The 19,626-nt window shown below is 35.6% G+C and overlaps 1 protein-coding gene across 1 annotated transcript in view; it reads right to left on the minus strand.

The window, feature by feature from the left end:
• The window catches only part of CPD (carboxypeptidase D), a 61,928-nt gene that overhangs the window by 25,391 nt on the left and 16,911 nt on the right, over positions 1-19,626 (minus strand). The window contains exons 3-8 of the mRNA XM_033089923.1: positions 11,562-11,704; positions 10,692-10,861; positions 9,320-9,669; positions 8,645-8,836; positions 7,754-7,921; positions 3,400-3,509 (exon numbers count right to left, since the gene is read on the minus strand). Of these exons, the coding sequence (XP_032945814.1) occupies positions 3,400-3,509; positions 7,754-7,921; positions 8,645-8,836; positions 9,320-9,669; positions 10,692-10,861; positions 11,562-11,704 (1,133 nt within the window). The remainder of the gene's footprint in view (positions 1-3,399; positions 3,510-7,753; positions 7,922-8,644; positions 8,837-9,319; positions 9,670-10,691; positions 10,862-11,561; positions 11,705-19,626) is intronic.

The raw sequence follows: 19,626 nt of genomic DNA on the forward strand, positions 1-19,626 counted from the left end.
ACAGGGAAAGAAATTGGATGCAATTGTCAAGACAGCAAAAATGGCTAAAAACGTATTACAGAAGGGGAGAAAAGTAGAAGATACAATGTTGAGCCAATGAAAAGAGAAAAAAGAAAGTGGAACTCGCTGCTATATAATGTGACAGAGATCAAGGGGAGAAGATAATAGTGTCAGACCCCGTGATCAAGAAAGTTTAAAAAAATAGGTTTCTGGTAACCTTTGAGGGGGCACTTTCAGATAAAACAATGCAGGCAGAAGACCACTAAATATAGAAGCATGAGAGAGCAATAACGAAGTGGAGACACGTAGACACTATTCACTTTACTTCTTCTCTTAAATTCTTTTGAACTAATTTTAGACGTGCAGAGGAGTTGCATAAATAGTACAGAGCTTTATATACCCTTGATCCAGCTATTCCCTAATGTTAGCATTTTATATAACCGTAGTATAATTATTAAAACAAGGAAATTAATACTGGCATAATACTACTTAATTGAATTCACTGAATTTCTTTATACTTAAAATATAATAGAAGTTATTGTAGAAAGATTAGAGAATCTAGGCAAGCAAAAAGAAGAAAAATAGAAACCTAGAGATGATCAATCATTGAATATTTTGGTATATAACAAATAAACAAACAAAAATACCACGCTAAAGTACCTAGATTGCTAGATGACAGAAAAGGGCACCATTAACTAGGAATCATGTAAACAGCCCAATATCATAAAAATGAACATAAGGTACATAAAACCAATGGAGAACTATTGCAGAAAATCAGGAAATGAAATTTCACACATAGAAGTCTACACTCCAGATAGATTAAATATACCCAAATACCCACTGAGAATATGAAAAGCCATAAAGGCTCAGATATTTAAAAATGAAAACAGAAAGGGAAAAAAATACGAAGAAACGAAGGACAGTTGATAGAACTCAGGAAAGAAATGGAAGAAAAAGACAATTATACTCCCAATTTCAAACTTAGTACAAAGCTACTGTAGTAATTAAGGCTTGTAATCTGTTCTTCATTTTGGAGATAATTGGTATTTTTGTTTTGTTTATTTGCCTTGGTGTGAGGGTGGAGTTGCAAGTCTTCTGATTTTATGATTCTCCTCTGTCTTGGACAACCCTACATTTCCCTTTTTCTTTTTATATATCTTTTTCTTTTCTCCTTCACTATTCAATTGCCAAAGAGCAATTGCCCCTTATTTTGCCCCTTCTCTCCCTCAGAAACCATGAGTTTGGAAGATTTCCCTTTAAATCCACCTATCTTTTTCAATTGCGCCCATCTCTTTAAATCATACCAGATTTTTTAAGTTGTAAGTTCTCCAAAATCTCTTCCTTGTTTTCCAGTGCTCTCATCTGCCCAGTTACTTTTTTAATATTTTCAGATTTAGGGTGTATTTAAAGTTTTGTTGTCATTCCAAATCACCTTTAGGCCAGCCCTTCACTAGCTCCCCTCTTCTGTCTTCACAGATTTTCTTGGTCTGCTTCTCCTCACCATGAAGCCTTGTGGTGGGCAAAGGTGGGCTGGGTACATGATAATCATGACAGATCACAATCAAGAGAAATGAGGCTGAGAATGAAGGCTGAGGTTTTTCTTACCTTTCCCATTTATAACAGAAGAGAAAAGACAAGATTCTAAAAGAGGTAGGTGTGGTGGGATCAAGTAATGGAGGAGAATCTGGGTTAAGATACAAATAAATAATAATTGAGAATATAGAATCTGAATGAACTCACGTCATGTTACTCAAAGTTCTACTTTAACTCAAGGCAAAGTGATCTACTGAGAATAAGAGGAGTAAAGCTCGGATTAGGAGGCTCAGGTAGTGGATAAAGGCTTAGAATCACCATAGTGAGAAACGAGCCAGGAGTCAAGGAGCAAAACATGAAATACTGCCAAGTAGAATTGAGTATTCAGCTGAAGTTAGAGAGCATACATATGTAGTGTAGTCAACTGCCATGACTGTGTGACTTTTTTGGACTATATTTGGAATACTAGGATGGAGAAGAGAAATGGGAGCAATTATTGAGGATTGGATATTAGCAAGGCAGATATGTCAAAAGGGTGTAAAAGATCCTAAGATGTAAATGAGAGCAAAACTGAAAGGTATGTCCATGGGTCTTGGCTGAGTAGAAAATATATCAAATCAAGGAGTTAAATGTCAAAGAAAATTTAAAAAGGCTGAGGAACTAGAAATCACAATGAGGGGGAAAAGCAGAACTATAAGAATAGGCACAGAATGTCACAGAGATATCGGCAAAATCTGATCACGTAATTTTCAGTTTGATGATTCAAAGGGTGTCCCATTCTTCTTTTATTACTCCATGTACATTCCTCTAAAAATGGTGTGCCCAAGCAGAAGACAACTATTCTTTACAGTAAAATAATAGATATACTCCCGTTAGAAACTCTGCATAATCTCACAAGGTCTATTTGCAGAGAATGAGGGGGCGGGGAAAGTGGAATGAAACAGGTTGTGATTCGAGAGCACAGGGTTGAAGTAACCATCTTCATTATATATAACTAATAACATCATTGAGTCAATAATAAGATCAAAAATTGAAACTAACAAGCCTAGTTCTAAGCTCCAACTTTTAACATGTTTTTTAAAAACAATTTCTAAATTGAATTTACACACACACACACACACACACACACAAACATTTCTGATCGTAAAAGTATAGTGTTCATTATAGGAAGTTCAGAACATATGGAGATTTCTACCTGCTTTCTCTTGCTATATGTTATTATAGGCTCTTAAATACCTTTGACCAAAGGTTGGCAATTTTTTCTGTAAAGGACCAGACAGTAAAAATTTTAGGATTTATAGGCTCAAAATGTCTGTTACTACTACTCAGCTCCACCCTCTGCATCTACTGAGATGACTGCAGTGTTTTCCTTCTTCAGTCTGTTAATACAGTGAATCACATGGACTTATTTTCAAACGATGAGAGACAAAGCAGCCACAGACAACATGTAAAAGAATAGATATGGCTGTGAGTCAATAAAACTTGATTTGCAAAAACAGGTGGTGGGCTGGATTTGGCCCCAGAGCTGTAGTTATCAACCCCTGCTTTAGACTGCTTTACTAGGTTTATAACTTAATTGCTTGCCAAATAAAATACACCAACGTGCATTATGTTTCGGGTACTGTGCTAAAAACCGTAGATGAAAAGATATTACCTCAGCTTTAAAGCTAATAGGGAAAGACATGCAATATGTTCAAAGTGAGGCAGTCAACAGGAGAAAACAAAGTAAGGCTGCCTGGAAGGAATCATGGAAGGTGTAACTGAGAAGAAAGCACTTGACCTGAGACTTGCAGGCCATTGTTTTAATGTATTTTTTTAAATGATAGAATTGGTTGTATAGCTTGTTATGTTTAGGCACAAGCCTACCTTGGAGTAAGAAAGTGCTATTTGTTGGAACACAGCATCATCTGGTGATTTACTGTATGTAGCGACCCCTTGTTCATCATCATCAAAAGGGTAGTTAACCACCAAAGAACCTACAAGGAAAAGAGGACAATGTACCATGTTACCTATTTCAAGATGGATCATTAACATAAAGTAAGCTTTCCACAATGCTGCCAGAGGCAGGAAACCAATACAATTTTCCAAGACTAACTTTGTCAATAAAAATGAAAAAGTTGCTAATTTCCTCCACAGAAAATCAAAATACGTAAGTCAAATATTAAATAGCTATGTATGACACTTAAAAGATGCCTTAACTAGAAAAATCTTGGGAATTTACCTGAACTTATAGGTATAATTTACATGTCAGAGCTGAAACCTGAAGTATATAGGCTTAATTTGAACAATTTTACTGTTATAATATTTAGGATCAGATAAATTGAGTAAAATTGGATACTTTTTCAGTAAAATTCAGGTCATGGAATTTTAAAATAAGAAGGGACTCTTGAAGTCCAATTCAGCCATCCAGCTCATTTTGCAGCTGTGGAGTCTAAAACAGTTAAATGTCTTATGTATGGATAGCAGAGCCAGCCCAGATCTACATTCAGAAAAAAAAAAAAGTTAACAATATCTCTTATGCTCAGATTAAAAATTAGTCAATTGGAGTTACATGATTTTTTTCATGACCTCAGGTAAAGAAAGAGATGCTTTAAAACATATGTAAAGGATACCAACTCCCTTCATGCTCCCCACAGGGCATAAAACAGGGTGCTTCTCAGACAAGAGCCCTGAGCTACACATGCCCACTCCCCCACCATAGGATCAAATTCTTTATTTTCGTATCAATTACATTGTTTTCATTTGTCTATCTGTCCATTTATTCTGCCTCTACTAAGTCATTCATCTTTGCCTTTTTTATCATGCCATTTCATGAGAATGGAAGTGAAGGAACATATTCAACCTGAACTCAGATGAAGTAATCCTGTAATAACAAATAACAGCAAACAATTACATATTTTTAAAAACGTTCTTTCAAGAGCAAGTGTGAAAAACTATGCTCATTCTATTCCCCAAAATAGTTCTAACAAGAACAAGTGTACTTCAACACCTTTTCTTAGACAAATTTCTCAAAAATATTTAATTTCACCCTGGATCCATACCTGAAAATTCAAACCAAAAAAAGTCAACATCAACTTCTACTCAATATTGTTTTTCAAATGGCTAATTCTCAAAAGGACAAAAAAAAAAGGGTCATAAAAGACAAAACTTCTGCGAGATTGTTTTTTAAAAATAATTAGTATCAACACTAAGAGCATGAGCAATGAAAGAAAAAAATAAATTTGACTTTATCATAATTAAGAATTTCTGTGCATCAAAAGACATTATTAGAAAATTAAAATACAACCTATAGAATGGGAAAAAATATTTTCAAATCAGCAATCTGATAAGGGTCTAGAATCCAGACTATATAAAGAACTATTACAACTCAACAACAACCAAAAAAAAAAACAAAACACAATTAAAAATAGGCAAAAGACTTGAACAGATATTTCTCCAAAGAGAATAAATATATAAAGCACCTGAAGAGATGCTCAACATCATTAGTCATCAGGGAAATGCAAATCAAAACCACAATGAGATATTATTTTTCACTCACTAGAATGGCTATAATCAAAAAAGAAAGGAAGGAAGGAAGGAAAGAAGGAAGGAAGGAAGAAGGAAGGAAGGAAGGAAGGAAGGAAGGAAGGAAGGAAGGAAGGAAGGAAGGAAGGAAGGAAAGAAAGAAAGAAAGAAAGAAAGAAAGAAAGAAAGAAAGAAAGAAAAGAAAGAAAGAAAGAAAGAAAGAGAAAACAAAACTAACAAGTATTGGTGAGGATGTGGTGAAACTGGAGCCCTGATACATTGCTGGTTGGAACGTAAAGTAGTTTTGTCACTGTGGAAAACAGTTTGGCAGTTCCTTAAAAAGCTAAACATAAAATTACCAAAAAGAATTGAAAACAGGGACACAAATAGAGATTGTGTGCCAATACTTGCAGCAGTGTTATTCATAATAGTAAAAAAGTTTAAACAACCCAAATATCCATCAACTGAGAAACGGATAAACAAATTGTGGTATATGCGTACCATGGAATATTATTCAGCCACAAAAAGAATGAAGTACGGATACATGCTACAATATGAACAAACCTTGAAACCATTATGCTAAATGAAAGAAGATAGACACAAAAGGCCACAAATTGTATGACTCCATTTCTATGAAATATCCAAAGTAGGCCAGTCCACAGAGACAGAACAGACTGGTGGTTACCAGGGCTAGGGGAAAGGGAGCAACAGGGAGCAACTTAACAGGTGAGGAGATAAAAACGTTGTGGAACTGGATAGAGACAGTGGTTTCACAACGTTGTGAATACACTAAAAATATTACTGAATTGTACACTTTAATGTAGTTAATTTTATGTTATATGAATTTCACCTCAGTAAAAAATTAGTATCAAAATTTACAAAAAGGTACCTTCCTTTTCTGTACATTCTTTCAGAATCCTTCTGAATTGAAATCCTCTTTTAAATTTCTTTGCCAAGATTTAAAAACCCATTTAAAGATTTTAAGATAAGAAAACAAAATAAGTCATGGAAAGAAACATGTCATGGAAAGAAAAATGATTGAAGATGAATCCCCCCTCATGCCAAGGTCTTGATACCACATGTGTAAATTTGTAAATTATTTTCACTGGCATGTAACCAGTATTAAGTTTTCAGATTTAGTCATATGACATGTGCTGTATTCTGAGAACAGTTTTTCAAGCTCAAAATAAAAACATATTTTCTATCAAACACGGTATAAAATACATAAAATTATTTTAAAATTATTGTGCCAAACAGGCTGTAACTTCATAATTCCTATTTGAGTCTTAGAGAATTGTTCATGATTACCAAACGGCAGAAGTACTTTTTTTTTTTTTTTTTACTACTTGCAAACTGTCAAAGTAATTTTTGGAAAACCTCAATTTACTTCTGAAATCTAAATCTCTTAAGTGTGTACTGTCATACTAAATTGGCAGGTTAATTTATATGCCATCAAATCTCAACTGTGATACTGCCTCTTTGGATAGTGCAACAAATGTTGACATTACATTTCTTTCTCCTTGCCCCTGGTGTTAACACTCTGACCCTTAAAAAAAACAAAACAGCTTCATTGAGATGTAATTCACATACTAGCAAATTCATGAGTGTATAATTCGATGTTGTTTAGTATATTCACAGAGTTGTACAACCTTCACTACTATCTAATTACAGAACATTTCATCACCGCCCAAAAAAACTGTACCCATTAGCAGTTACTCCCCATTCCCTCCCACTACTTTCTATCTCCATGGAGTTTCCTATTCTGAGTATTTCTGAAAAAAATAATATGGTTTCTTGTGATTAGCTTCTATCCCTCAGAATGTTTTTAAAGTTCATCTATGTTGTATCATGCCTCAGTACTTCCTCCCTTTTTCATGGCCAAATAATATTCCATTGTATGGGCACGCCACATTTTATTTATCCAATCATCAGTCAGTGGACATTGGAGTTGTTTATACTTTTTGATTATTACGAATAATGCTACTATGAACATTCATGTACAAGTTTACGTGTAGACCTATGTTTTCAGTTCTCTTGGGTATTGACACTGTCACTCTTATTCACACAACCCTAACTTTGTGGACATTGTGATAATGTTTAATCTTGACCTCTAATCCTATTCAACTGATCAATTCCTGCTGAATTATATGGAAGTGTATAAATTCAGACACTACATGAGAATGAGGTCATTGTGTTACAGTTAAGTATATAGCAAGTAATAGCTAAGAGAATGTTAAAATTTCAACCTACATAAAAGTTTATTAAACTTTAGGGAGAAATGGGACTAAACATTTGGATCTGTTAGTGTTTAATTTTTATAAATGACAAAAAGCATGTTACGAAATCTCCAGTGAGAGGGATAAATATAAAACACTTGAGGGATAAATACAAAACACTCAAAGAACTAAGTGAGGAGAGAGAGAGAGAGAAAAAAAAGAGGGAGAAGGAGAGAGGGAGGGAGGGAGAAAAGAAGGGAAGGGGAGAAGGAAGAATTGATGGGGGAAAGAGTATGGGGAAGGGGAGGGGCGGGAGAGGAAGGGTCAAAACAGCTGGGAAATTGGCTTAAAAAGTAATGAAAAAGGAATTTTATCATTGTCTGCCATAAAAGCAAAAACAGGATATCCATTTTAAGGTAGCTTAAGACAGATAAAATTCCACCAGGATTTTCAAATGCTCTCAATGAGAATTAGTAAGTAGAATATCAAGTTGCTATTACCTCCATGTAGGTTTGCTGACAACACAAATGGATAGGACTTCATCCAGCTCATTACAGCAATAGTTTCTGGTTGGGTAGGATCTGTGATCTGAACAAACTGGTCTGGGAAATTTCGGTTTAAGTCAAAGTTGTTGCTGTTGTTTCTTCCAATTACACTAACTGAATCTCCTGTGTGATAAAGGATTCAAATTTAAGCCATGTTTCGCTTACATTTTAATCCAACACATATCTTAACTCAAAGGTAAGTGTGAGCACATCAGGCTTCACTATGATCAATCACACTTTAATTAAAACGCACATCTTTTTTACACTGTACATTAAAAAAAGTCTATCTCTCCCAGATCTTTTCAACAGAGAGGTAAAAACATTTTCTTTTTGTTTCTGCCCCCTGGTCATACTTTGCAGGGAAAAAAATCCAACTGTACAAATTATATTAATTGTTCAGTTGTCAACATTCCACATATAATGACGTGATCACAGTGCCGAGCGGGCATGACTGATCAGAGGGGGCAGAGGAATGGGAAGTCAACAACTTAGCAGGTGTACAATATGCATGGGGAATAGAACTGAGACTCAAAACAGTTACTGGCTTCAAAAGATACTAGGTTTGAATTTTCACTTATAAGGTTCCCGATATAATAATTAAATGAGAATCACTGTTAAAATGGAACAATTTGTAAAAATCTTATCTATTTTTTGTAAGTAAGAGCCATTACCAAAGTGGAGAACTCCATTAAATATAAACTTGATCACATAATCAATAAATGAACTAGCCTTTCATACGAGAATATAAAAGCTAGAACCAATTATAAATTATAAGAATAAAATGGAAATTCCAGATCATGCTATATAATTAAAAAGGCTAAGCATTAATACACAGCTATTTTTTACCTTCCTGGGCCTTTTCATACCCATCAGGATTCATAGATGGCATAAGGTGAATTCTAGTGCTACGAACCAAATCTGTTACTTCAGGGTCTGTTCCAAAGTTCTTACAAAGGTATTCTATGAGGTTCAATAGCAGTTCCCGTCCAACCACTTCATTTCCATGCATATTTCCAATATATTTAAATTCTGGTTCACCTGGAAAAAAAAATAATTACATAGAAGACTTTTTTCCTTTCCATTATCATGAACTCTCTCCACTTTCCCCAACATATGCAAAGACCCTGAACCAAAAATCTAAAAAAAGATATATTTCAACAAAAGCAGCAGCAAAAAGCATCTTAGAAAGCAACTTCCTTATTAATATATACATCTGAGCAGGCTCAACACACACACACACACACACACACATACATATAATGTATATTATATATAAATAACATATATATGAAACAATAATAAAAATACTATTAGCAGAAAGAATCTAATCTATGCAGTATGTTAAATATTTTGCCTAATATAGGTTACCAAGTGAAATTTCTTCCTTCCTGGAAAGATTGGTTCCATTTTCTTTGTTCCAGTTAAACATGCTATTGGTGACCTTTCTAGATGAAACATAGCAATATACTACATAGCTCTGAAAGGCACTACTGAAATTTTGTGCAAGACCACACCAATTACCTGGTTCATGGACACCTGGATTATCAGAAATCTCCATTACATAAAGTTCTCTTGACTCTACCGATTTTCCCAATGAATAAAGTCGGGTGACATTAGGATATTCATTGGCAAACCTTCTCAAGAAGATTTCCATATCAGGGAAATGGTGGTGGTGAAAGTCCTTTGGCTGAATTGGCTGGTGAGAGGATTGTGTTCCAGGAGAAATATTAAGTGTAGCAACTGTGCTGGCAGTTACTACAACCTCAGTTGTGTCAGGGATTACTGAAGCCACAGTTGGCCGAAGCGAAAAGTTCACCTTTGTAGCTGGTCCTTCTTTCACTATTATATTATTAACAGTCAGTGGCATATACCTGAAAAAAAATTTTTTAAAAAAGTAGATGGTTTGGAGTTAAATTAAAACACACAATGCTTTAATATTATAAAAGCACAGTAATCTTTTCATACTCTAGCACCTGGTGGTCTATCAAAACTCAAATAAACATAAATGTGTAAATTCAAGACTTTTAGGATATTATCTCAGAGAATCCCCAAGTCTTTAAAGAACTATTTCTCTTACCATCTTCTCAGGTTCCACAGATTAAAATGTTTAGCAAAAATTACATTTAAGGGAGAGAATATGATGAAAGATGGCGGTCATAATCCATTGTTACCATTGCTACAATACTCAAAGGGATAAATTATCCAATTCTTTGCAGTGCCTTATCAAACTGACTTTCCAACTACCTTTCCAAATAGGAAAAGTTCAAAATTAAAAGTTATCACTTTGGGGATCAAATATATGGTGATGGAAGGAAAACTGACTCTGGGTGGTGAACACACAATGGGATTTATAGATGATGTAATACAGAATTGTACACCTGAAATCTATGTAATTTTATTGACAATTGTCACCCCAAATAAATTTAAAAAAAAAATGTTATCAATTAAATCCTTAGCAAAGTGATCTTCCAGAAAGGCTTCCAGAGAAGGTGGGGTACCACTCATTTCGTATATTAGAAAGCTAATGATAAAGACAGCCTTTCAAAATACCTTTTACAGTGTTTCTTGAACTTTGTCTTGTACTGTTACTGAGTTTCTTGTACTCCGGTATTCAATTAGTCTTGAGGCAATGCTTTACACAGATAACCATCTTTTCAAGCTTTTAAAACTGTTCTTTCCCCCAATTTTACAATTATGCTTCATAATCAGTTGTATTGTTAGACTATGTGACAAAAGACTCCACAATAGTATTTTCTCATTGTAAAAGGAGGAAACAATCAGAAAACAAGGAAAAATAAAAGCCAGATACAGTAAACAACATTTCTTAGACTATATTTCTGTATTAGAAGTAAACAAAGGTTTGGCATTTTAAGAGTCTAAGTTAAATTCTTACCCAGTTAAGACTGCTGTAATGTTGTAAGTTCCAGGAACAAGTAATCTGTGGAAATCACCAAATTTGCCTGTTGTGATATTATGATTAATACCGGCCACTGAGATGGTTGCATTCTCTAAGCCAGATCCCGTTACTGAATCTTTAACAAATCCTTTAACTCCAATGTGGACCTAAAGAAAACAAGAACCAAAGTAGACTGCTTAGAGACATCAATTTGGAAGGCAAGAAAGCATAACCTCTCTGCATTGATACAGAATTTCTAAAAAAAATAAGGTTACTCCCTCTTATCTCCATGAAATATTTTTCAATCCCTCCAAGTTAAAATAAAATATAGACAAAAATATTAAATTCTTAAGTTTAAGATACACTATGTGTCTAAAATCTAGACTGGTAATGTGCTTATGAAATCCCCTCTCCTCAAAGCTAGAGTTCAAATTTTCTCAACAAGATATAGATAATAATTTCTGGTATACCCAGTAGTATATTAGCCTGCCTGATGTTTAAATTAAACTTATGTCCATGGTGCATATAGTGGTAAAGGCTCTCTAGCAAATACAATCACATAACATTGTAAAAACCTGGTAGTACAAATTTGGCTAATTATTTCAGTTTGCAAAAGTTTCTAAGACAGTCAAAAGAAGCCCTCCAAAGGGAAAAGAGCTGGGGGAGAAGGCAAGGAGGCACAGCTAAAATATGTTCTAATAGATTTTAACACAAGAGTTTCTAAAAATAATCCACAATTTTAAACAATAAAAACAAATACAGGACATCTAGTATAGATTGTTATTCATATGCAACCGAATTTCCCCCTTCTTTAAGCCATTATTTCCATATCCCAACCTTGCAAACCGTCCAGTCAGCTACTTTTACCTTTTCAATCAATGTGATCAAAGACTCACGATTGTTCTCCCATTCTTGTCGCAGCTGCGAAGCAGGTGGGTACTTGCAACACGACAGTTCTAATGTGATCTCAAAACAGTTAGCCCATACGTAATTGTAATCTTGCATACCACCTATAACATGAAGGAAAAAGAAAATTTATTCTCAGGATGCGACTCTCAAAAAGACCAAAGAAACTAAATCGGCCATGTCTGCATGTATAAATTTTCTTTTCATTAAATTCTTTGAAATTGGAGAAGGCTCTTGAATTACAGAGACGACGAAGAAGGAAGGTTAAAGGTATGTACATTGAAAAGGAATACACATAAAGGAAATACATCTGAGTGATACGATGAAGTTATGAACAGCATGAACACATCAGTTAATAACAATAGCAATAAGGACAACAGCTCTACGTGCCACACATGCTCTGCGAGCTTCGTGCGTACTGACATTGATTCTTTACAACAACTGTCGAAGCAGATATTACTATTTCAGCGATTTTACAGATGGGAGGCACAGAGAAGTTAATATTTTTGACAGAAGGAACATGCAGGGCAAATGTGATCTCAAAGCTGTCAAAGACATTCATGCCAAAGCATTATTAAGTGCCTATTCTAATTGTACTCCCCTTTATCAAGAGGCTGGCAAGAGAAAAAAAAGTGTGGTGCGGCTACACAAATCAGGGAAAAGACCAAACACCAAACAAACCTTTGAAAAGGTATTAAGAGTAGAGGGAAGAGAAAGGGGAATAAGCATCCAGTCAGCCACTTTCACCATTCTACACCTTTTGAAGCCCACGCACTCATTCTGTAGAAAGCCCATTACTTTATCATTCCTGTCACTTGATTTTTTAAAAATAGACTTTATTTTTTAGGGTAATTTTAGGTTCACAGCAAAACTGCGGCAGAAGGTACAGATTTCCCAGCCCCCACACATGCACAGCCTCCATTACTCCCATCCCCCACCAGAGTGTACATCTGTTCAAATTGGTGGACCTACATTGACTATATTATTACCACCCACAGTCCACAGTTTATATTAGGGTTCACTCTTGCTGTACATTCTATGGGTTTGGACAAATGGCTAATGACATTTTTCTACCATTACAGTATCATACAAAATAGTCTCACTGACCTAAAAATCCTCTGTGCTCTGCCTATTCATCTCTCCCTCCCCATTAATCCCTGCCAACCAGTGAGCTTTTTATGATCTCCATATGGTTTGTACCATTTCCAGAAGTCACATAGCTGGAATCATCCAGTATGTAACCGTTTCAGATTGGTTTCTTTCATTTAGTAATACGTATTTAAGGTTCCTCCGTGTCTTTTCATGGTTTGATAGCTCATTTCTTTTAGTGCTGAATAATATGCCATTGTTTGGATGTCCCACAGTTTATTCATTCATGTATTGAAGGATATATTGGTTGCTTCCACGTTTTGGCAATTATGAATAAAGCTGCTATAAACATCTGTGTGCAGGTTTTTGTGTGGATATAAGTTATCAACTCCCTTGGGTAAATAAACACCAAGGAGCTCAATTGCTGGATCGTATGGTAAGAGTAAGTTTAATTTTGTAAGAAACCACCACACTGTCTTCCAAAGTGGCTGTACCTTTTGCATTCCCACCAACAATGCAGAAGAGCTCCTGTTGCTCCACATCTTTGGCAGCATTTGCTGTTGTCAGTGTTCCAGATTGAGGCCATTCTGGATAGGTGTATAGTGGTAACTCGTTTTAATTTGCATTTCCCTGATGATGTACGATGTGGAGTGTCTTTTCATGTTTATTTACCATCTGCATATCTTATTTGGTGAGGTGTCTGTTAAACTCTTTGGCCCATTTTAAAATCTAGTTGTTTTCTTATTGCTAAGTCTTGAGAGTATTTTTGCACATTTTGGATAACAGTCCTTTATCAGATGTAATTTCTTTCTTTGGGGGGCTGGATAATATTCCATTTTATGTATATACTGCATTTCTTTTTTCCATTCATCTGTCAATGGACATTTAGGTTGTTCCTTGGCAATTGTGAATCATGTACAGTGAACATAGGTGTGCACATATTTTTTCAAGATGTTATTTTCAATTCTTCTGTATATATACGCAGATGGAATTGCTAAATCATATGGCAATTCTATTTTTAATTTTGTACGGCAGCTCCATACTGTTTTCCACAGCAGCTATGTCATTTTATATTTCCGCCAACCATGCAAAGAGTTCCAAATTCTCCACATCCTCACCAACACATGCTATTTTGTTTTTGTTTTTTGTTTGATAGTGGCCAACCTAAGAGGTAAGATGGTATCTCACTGTGGTTTTGATTTGCATTTCCCTGATGATTAATGATACTGAGAATCTTTTCATGTGCTTGTTGGCCATTTGTATATCTTCTTGGAAGAAATGTCTCTTTTAGTCCTTTGCTCATTTATTAATCGAATTACTGTTATTGTTGTTGTTGAGTTGTAGTTCTTTATATATTCTGAATATGAACCCCTTCTCAGATATATATATGGTTTGCAAATATTTTCCATAGGTTGCCTTTTCACTCTGTTGTTTCCTGTGCTGCACAGAACATTGGCGGTTCTGAGCGGATATGTGATATGATCTGAACGGTCTTTTTAAAAGATCATTCTGACCGGGTGGAAAATGACTGGGGAGGGGGTGGGCACAAAGGAAAGCAGGGAGATGAACCAGAAGAGAATGATGGCTGAGACTAGATTGGTGATAGTGGAGATGAAGTGAACAGATCTGGATATACAAAGGACTTGTTTATAAGGAATCAAGAATGACTTCTAGACTTTTGGCTTGAGAAACTAGGCAGATACTTGTGCCATTTACTGGGAAGATAAAGGAGAACAAAGGAAACAGATATGGCATGCATAAGGCTCTGCCTTTGGTCTTTTTCTCTTACTTTACTTATTCTCTTGGTGTCTCATGCAGCCCCATGGTTTTAAATATTATCTACAGGCTGACAACTCTCAAATTACTGTCTCTAGCCTAGATCTCTTTCCCAGACTCCAGTCTTGTACATCCGATTGCCTCTTCAATATCCCTACTTGGATATCACAAACTCAACATAGCCTCATCTTCCCCAAACCTGCTCCACCCGAAGCCTCTTCCATTTGGGTTATAACAGCTCTCGCATCCTTCTAATTGTGCAGGCCAAAAGCCTGGGAGTCACATTCCACATGCAAAGTGTCAGGAAATCATGCTAGCTCTAACTTCAAAGTATACCCAGAATCCAAAGATTTCTCCTCACCTGCACTGCTGCGGCCCTGGTATAAGCCACCATCCTTTCTCTGCCTGGATTTCTGCAATCACTCTTAACAGATCTCCCTGTTCCTGCTTTTGCCCGTCTCTATTCTTTTCTCAACAGAGATGCCACAGTAATTGTGTTGAAATGGATGTCAGCTGTTATTCCTCTGTACCATGACTCCCTATTTCACTCAGACTAAAAGGCCAAAGTTTTTACAGTGGCCGAAAGCCCTCCACGGTTTGTCCTCCGCCACCCCCTCCCTCTGTCACCTCTTCTCGTGCTCCGCCCATCACTGGCTCTGCGCCAGCCACACTGCCCTCCTTGGGGGGATAGACCAGGCACCTCCTCACTTTGCCTCTTGGCTCCAGCTGTTCCCTTTGCCTGGAATGCTTTTCCGCCAGATAACCCTACTGGACTCTTGCCTCCAGCTCTTCGTTCCAATTTCAACTTGACAATGAGGCTCACCCTTACCTCCCCATTTAAAGTTGCTACTCACTTCTTTCTATCACTATCCCAAGTCCAGCACTCATAATTCCTCTCACCCTTTCCTACTTTGGTATGTTTCCTACAGAGCTTAATAATTTACCTATTATGTTTATTATTTACTGCCTAAACGTTTCTCCCTGCTAGATTGTAAGCAAGGGGAGAGATACTTCTGATGCCCACTGATGGATAATCCAAGCACCAGAACAGTACCTGGACATAGCAGTCCTTCAATAAACAGGTGCTGAAGGAATGAAAGTAAGGAGGTTGGGGCGGTAGGAAATTAAGACTTCTGTTGTGAATGTATTACATTTGAGATGCCCATTGAGCATCGACGTGGAGATGTCAAAGAGACTTGCTCTTCCCAGAACATATGCAGGTTTATAACCACCACAAGCTCAGTAACGTGGTCTTAACCTTCTTTTCTGAGACGGCAAGGTATCCACCTTTGGCTTTCTCTTATCTTTCAACATCTTGGCCCTCAGTTTGCGTCTGGCAGGAAACTGGTGAGATGCTGAGTTTCGTATCTTTACCCAGTCATATTTAGTCATTGTTGATCTATAATCACCTTTGGTAACTCTTACTGGTGTGTACATACCATATGGACATACACATACTATTCATGGTATATGATATCAACCTTTTCCAATTTTTACTACTATATTGGTCACAGTACAATGGTCATTGTGTGTAAGACATTATACTAAGATTATAGGGATTTATACGCAAGAGACATACTTTCATTCAGAGTTTAGAGTCTTGGTGAGGAAGCAGAACACATAGAAATAATTTCAAACAGTGCAAATATGAACTAACCTAAGTTTTTTTACATAGGTAAAACTTAATAGCTGTGCTGAATTGCAAAACTGGCCAACTCACATTTTAATTATGCCATAAGGCAGTGAAGTAGACTACTTATAACACTACAGTCACAGGCTTGAGTCCTAGCATTCTTCTATCTGTCACTTAATTGTTCTATTTCGGTAGCAATTAAGAAAGACTAGCCAGGAGCAACACCAAGTTTACAATAATATCTAAATCAGCTTTTTAGAGTAACTTTAATAGGACTGTAACCAGCCAGCTCCAATCAATGACACACAGATATTTTCCCAGGGTAGGGAGTTGGAGGGAAGGACAGAAGTCTTAAAAATAAGACTTAATTCCAAGAGAAGAAACTGCATTCAGTGGCCTCTAGTCCCGCAGATCACACACTATCAAACTGTTCTCCGAAGTGGCTGTGGCATTTCACATTGCCACTAGCAATGTATGAATGTTCTAGTCGCTCTGAATCTTCACCTAACAAGCTGCTCAAGCAACTGGTCAGCCTTTTTCATTTAAGCACCCTACTGGGTGTGTAGTGGTTTCTCCTTGTGGTTTTAATTTGTATTTCCCTGATAACTAATGATACTGCACATCCTTTCATGTGTTTATTTGTTATCTATTTTGTGAGACCTTAGAAACCAGAATATAAGTGAGGTTATAGAGAGGAGGGAGCTCAAAAACGGGACCTCATAAAGCTTTCTATGAACTGCTGGGCTCAACCCTGAAATGCATATGTGTGAGTCTGACCCTAAACAGCATACCAGAAGCACTGAATACTGAACTACAGAACACGACCACTGCCCTCATCCCAGACTTGTACACACACAAGACAGATCTGAACAGGCGGTGCAAAGGCTTTCAAAATTGAACTGACATTGGAATCACAGCCCACAGAAGACGGGTCAAAACTTGTAAAACTTAACTGGGTCATTCACTGCTCAAACAAACTAACAAAAAATTATTATGGTTTATAATATTTCAACAAGGCTCAGATCTCATAAGATTCAAAATGTCAGGATATAATCCAAAATTATTTGACATTCAAAGAAGCATGAAAATGTCAACAACTTGCAAGGAAAAAATAATCAATAGATACCAACCACAAGATGACACATGTTGCAATTATCAAACTAACCATAAAGCAGTTATGATATGCTCTAAGGAAATAGGATTACACATTCTTGAAATGAAATAAAAGAAACAGAAGACAGAAAAAAGAACAAAATGGATTATTTCAGAAGTGAAAAACACAATAACCAAAATTTTAAAATTTATTGAATGACTTAAACAGAGGAATGGAAATGACAAGGGGAAAGAATGAGTTAACTTGAATATAGATAAGTACAAATTATCCAATGTAATAGAGAAAAAAATTTTTTTAAATGAACAGGGTTTTAGGGAATACACCAAAAGATCTAACATTCTTGTAATTCGTCTCAGAAGGAGACTAATGCTGGAAAAAATGTCAAAGAAATAACAGCTGAAAACTCTCCATATTTGGCAAAAGATAGGAACTTACATACATTTCAAGAAGCTCAGCAAATCCCAAACAGGATAAACTCAAAGAAATTCATGCCTAGATACTTCATAATCAAATTACTGAAAACTAAAAACAAAGGAAAAAATCTTGAAAGTAGAGAAAAACGATACGCTTATATAGGCGAACAACAATTCAAATGACTGTGAATTTCTCATCAGAAACGACGGAGGCCAGAAGGCACAAGATGTTTTTTAAAAAAAAAGAATCACACCTCGTTAACCCAGAACCAAGAGTTTTATATCCAGTGAAAATATCCTTCAGGGAATGAAGGCAAAAACACATTCTCAGTGAAGGCTAAAAGAATCTGTCATAAACAGACTTGCTTTCAAAGAGATGCTAAAGAAAGTTCTTCAGGCAGTAGAGAAATGATACCACAGAAAAACTTGGAACTTCAGGAATGAATAAACAGAACGGATAAAATATCTGGGTAAATATAATAAACTTGTTTTCTCCTCTTAAATTCTTTAAAATATGTATGACAGTTGAAAACAAAAATCATAACACTGGTGGGGTTTTCAATGTATATATGTATAATACATATGACAACTACAATATAAAGGGGGGTAAAAGGTATGGAGATAAGATTTGTACGTTCATTTTGAAATGGTAAAATATTAATTCTAGGTAGATCTATGAAATGTTAAGTAAGTAAATTCCTAATTTACTTGTAATTCCTAGAGCAACTACCAGAACAAACTTTACAAATAGATATAGTAAAAACACTATAAACATTCAAACAATCAACTACTAAACATTCAGACAATCCAATAGAAGGCAGAAAAGCAGCAGCAATGAAATAAAAAACGGAGCAAACAGAAAAAGAAAAAAAATAGACCTAAATCCAAACTTATCAATAATTATATTTAATGTAAATGGTATAAACACACCATTTGAAAGACAGAAATTGTCAAACTGAATTAAAAAAACAAGACCCAACGATATGCTGTCTATAAGAAATTCACTTTAAATATAATAGTATAGGTAAATTAAAGAATGGAAAAACATATTCTTGCAAACACAAATCCAAAGAAGGAGTGTCTACAGTAACATCAGATAGACTTCAGAGCAAGGAAAAGTGGCAGAGATAAAGAGGGAGATCACATAATGATAAAAGGTTCAATTCACCAAGATGACCTAACAATACTAAATGTGGTACCTAACAATAGAACTTCAAAGTACATGAAACAAAACTGGTAATTCTAAAAGGAAAAATGGACAAATCCACAATTATAATTGCAGACTTCACATTCCTCTCAGTAATCAACTGAACAAGTAGACAGAAACAGCAATGGAGAGAATTCAAAAACACCATCAACTAACTAGTTTTAAATGACATTTATAGTATATCCCACCAAACGACAGCAGAATACACATTCTTTTCAAGTACACATGGAATGTTCACCAAGACAGACCTTACCCAGGGTCATAAAACAAACTTAACAAATTTAAAAAGAACTAAAATCAGACAAAATATTTTCTCTAACATGATGGAATTACACAGACATCGGTAACAGAAAGCTATCTACAAAGACGCTTTCTCTTGATGAAATCTCATAAAAGGCACATTTCCTGAGTCTGTAATAGTGAACTATTCCCAGAAGGCAATTAGTGAGTCGTGTGTGATATATACCTCGATCTATCTCTTTCTAAACTCATAGGAGTCAATCAATATTCTCAGAAGAATAGCAAACTAACTTTGACAAAAAACAATGAAGCTATCCTAACTTTCGAATATCAAAAAGTCTTTATTCACCCATTTCAAATTTGTTTAAAAAATCATCTAAAAAAACTGGAAACAATTGGGGATATTAACTGAGTTATGCATAATTTAAGAATTTTTGTGAGATGCTACAAATAGGCATTATTTGCCATCTGGATTAAACTTAACATTTACTTTTCCAATACTAAATGTCAAAGACTGGAAAAACAGTAATCTTAACTAAGTAGCTGGTTCAGAT

The sequence above is a fragment of the Rhinolophus ferrumequinum genome, chromosome 21 (assembly GCF_004115265.2).
Source record: "Rhinolophus ferrumequinum isolate MPI-CBG mRhiFer1 chromosome 21, mRhiFer1_v1.p, whole genome shotgun sequence".
Taxonomy (NCBI): domain Eukaryota; kingdom Metazoa; phylum Chordata; class Mammalia; order Chiroptera; family Rhinolophidae; genus Rhinolophus; species Rhinolophus ferrumequinum.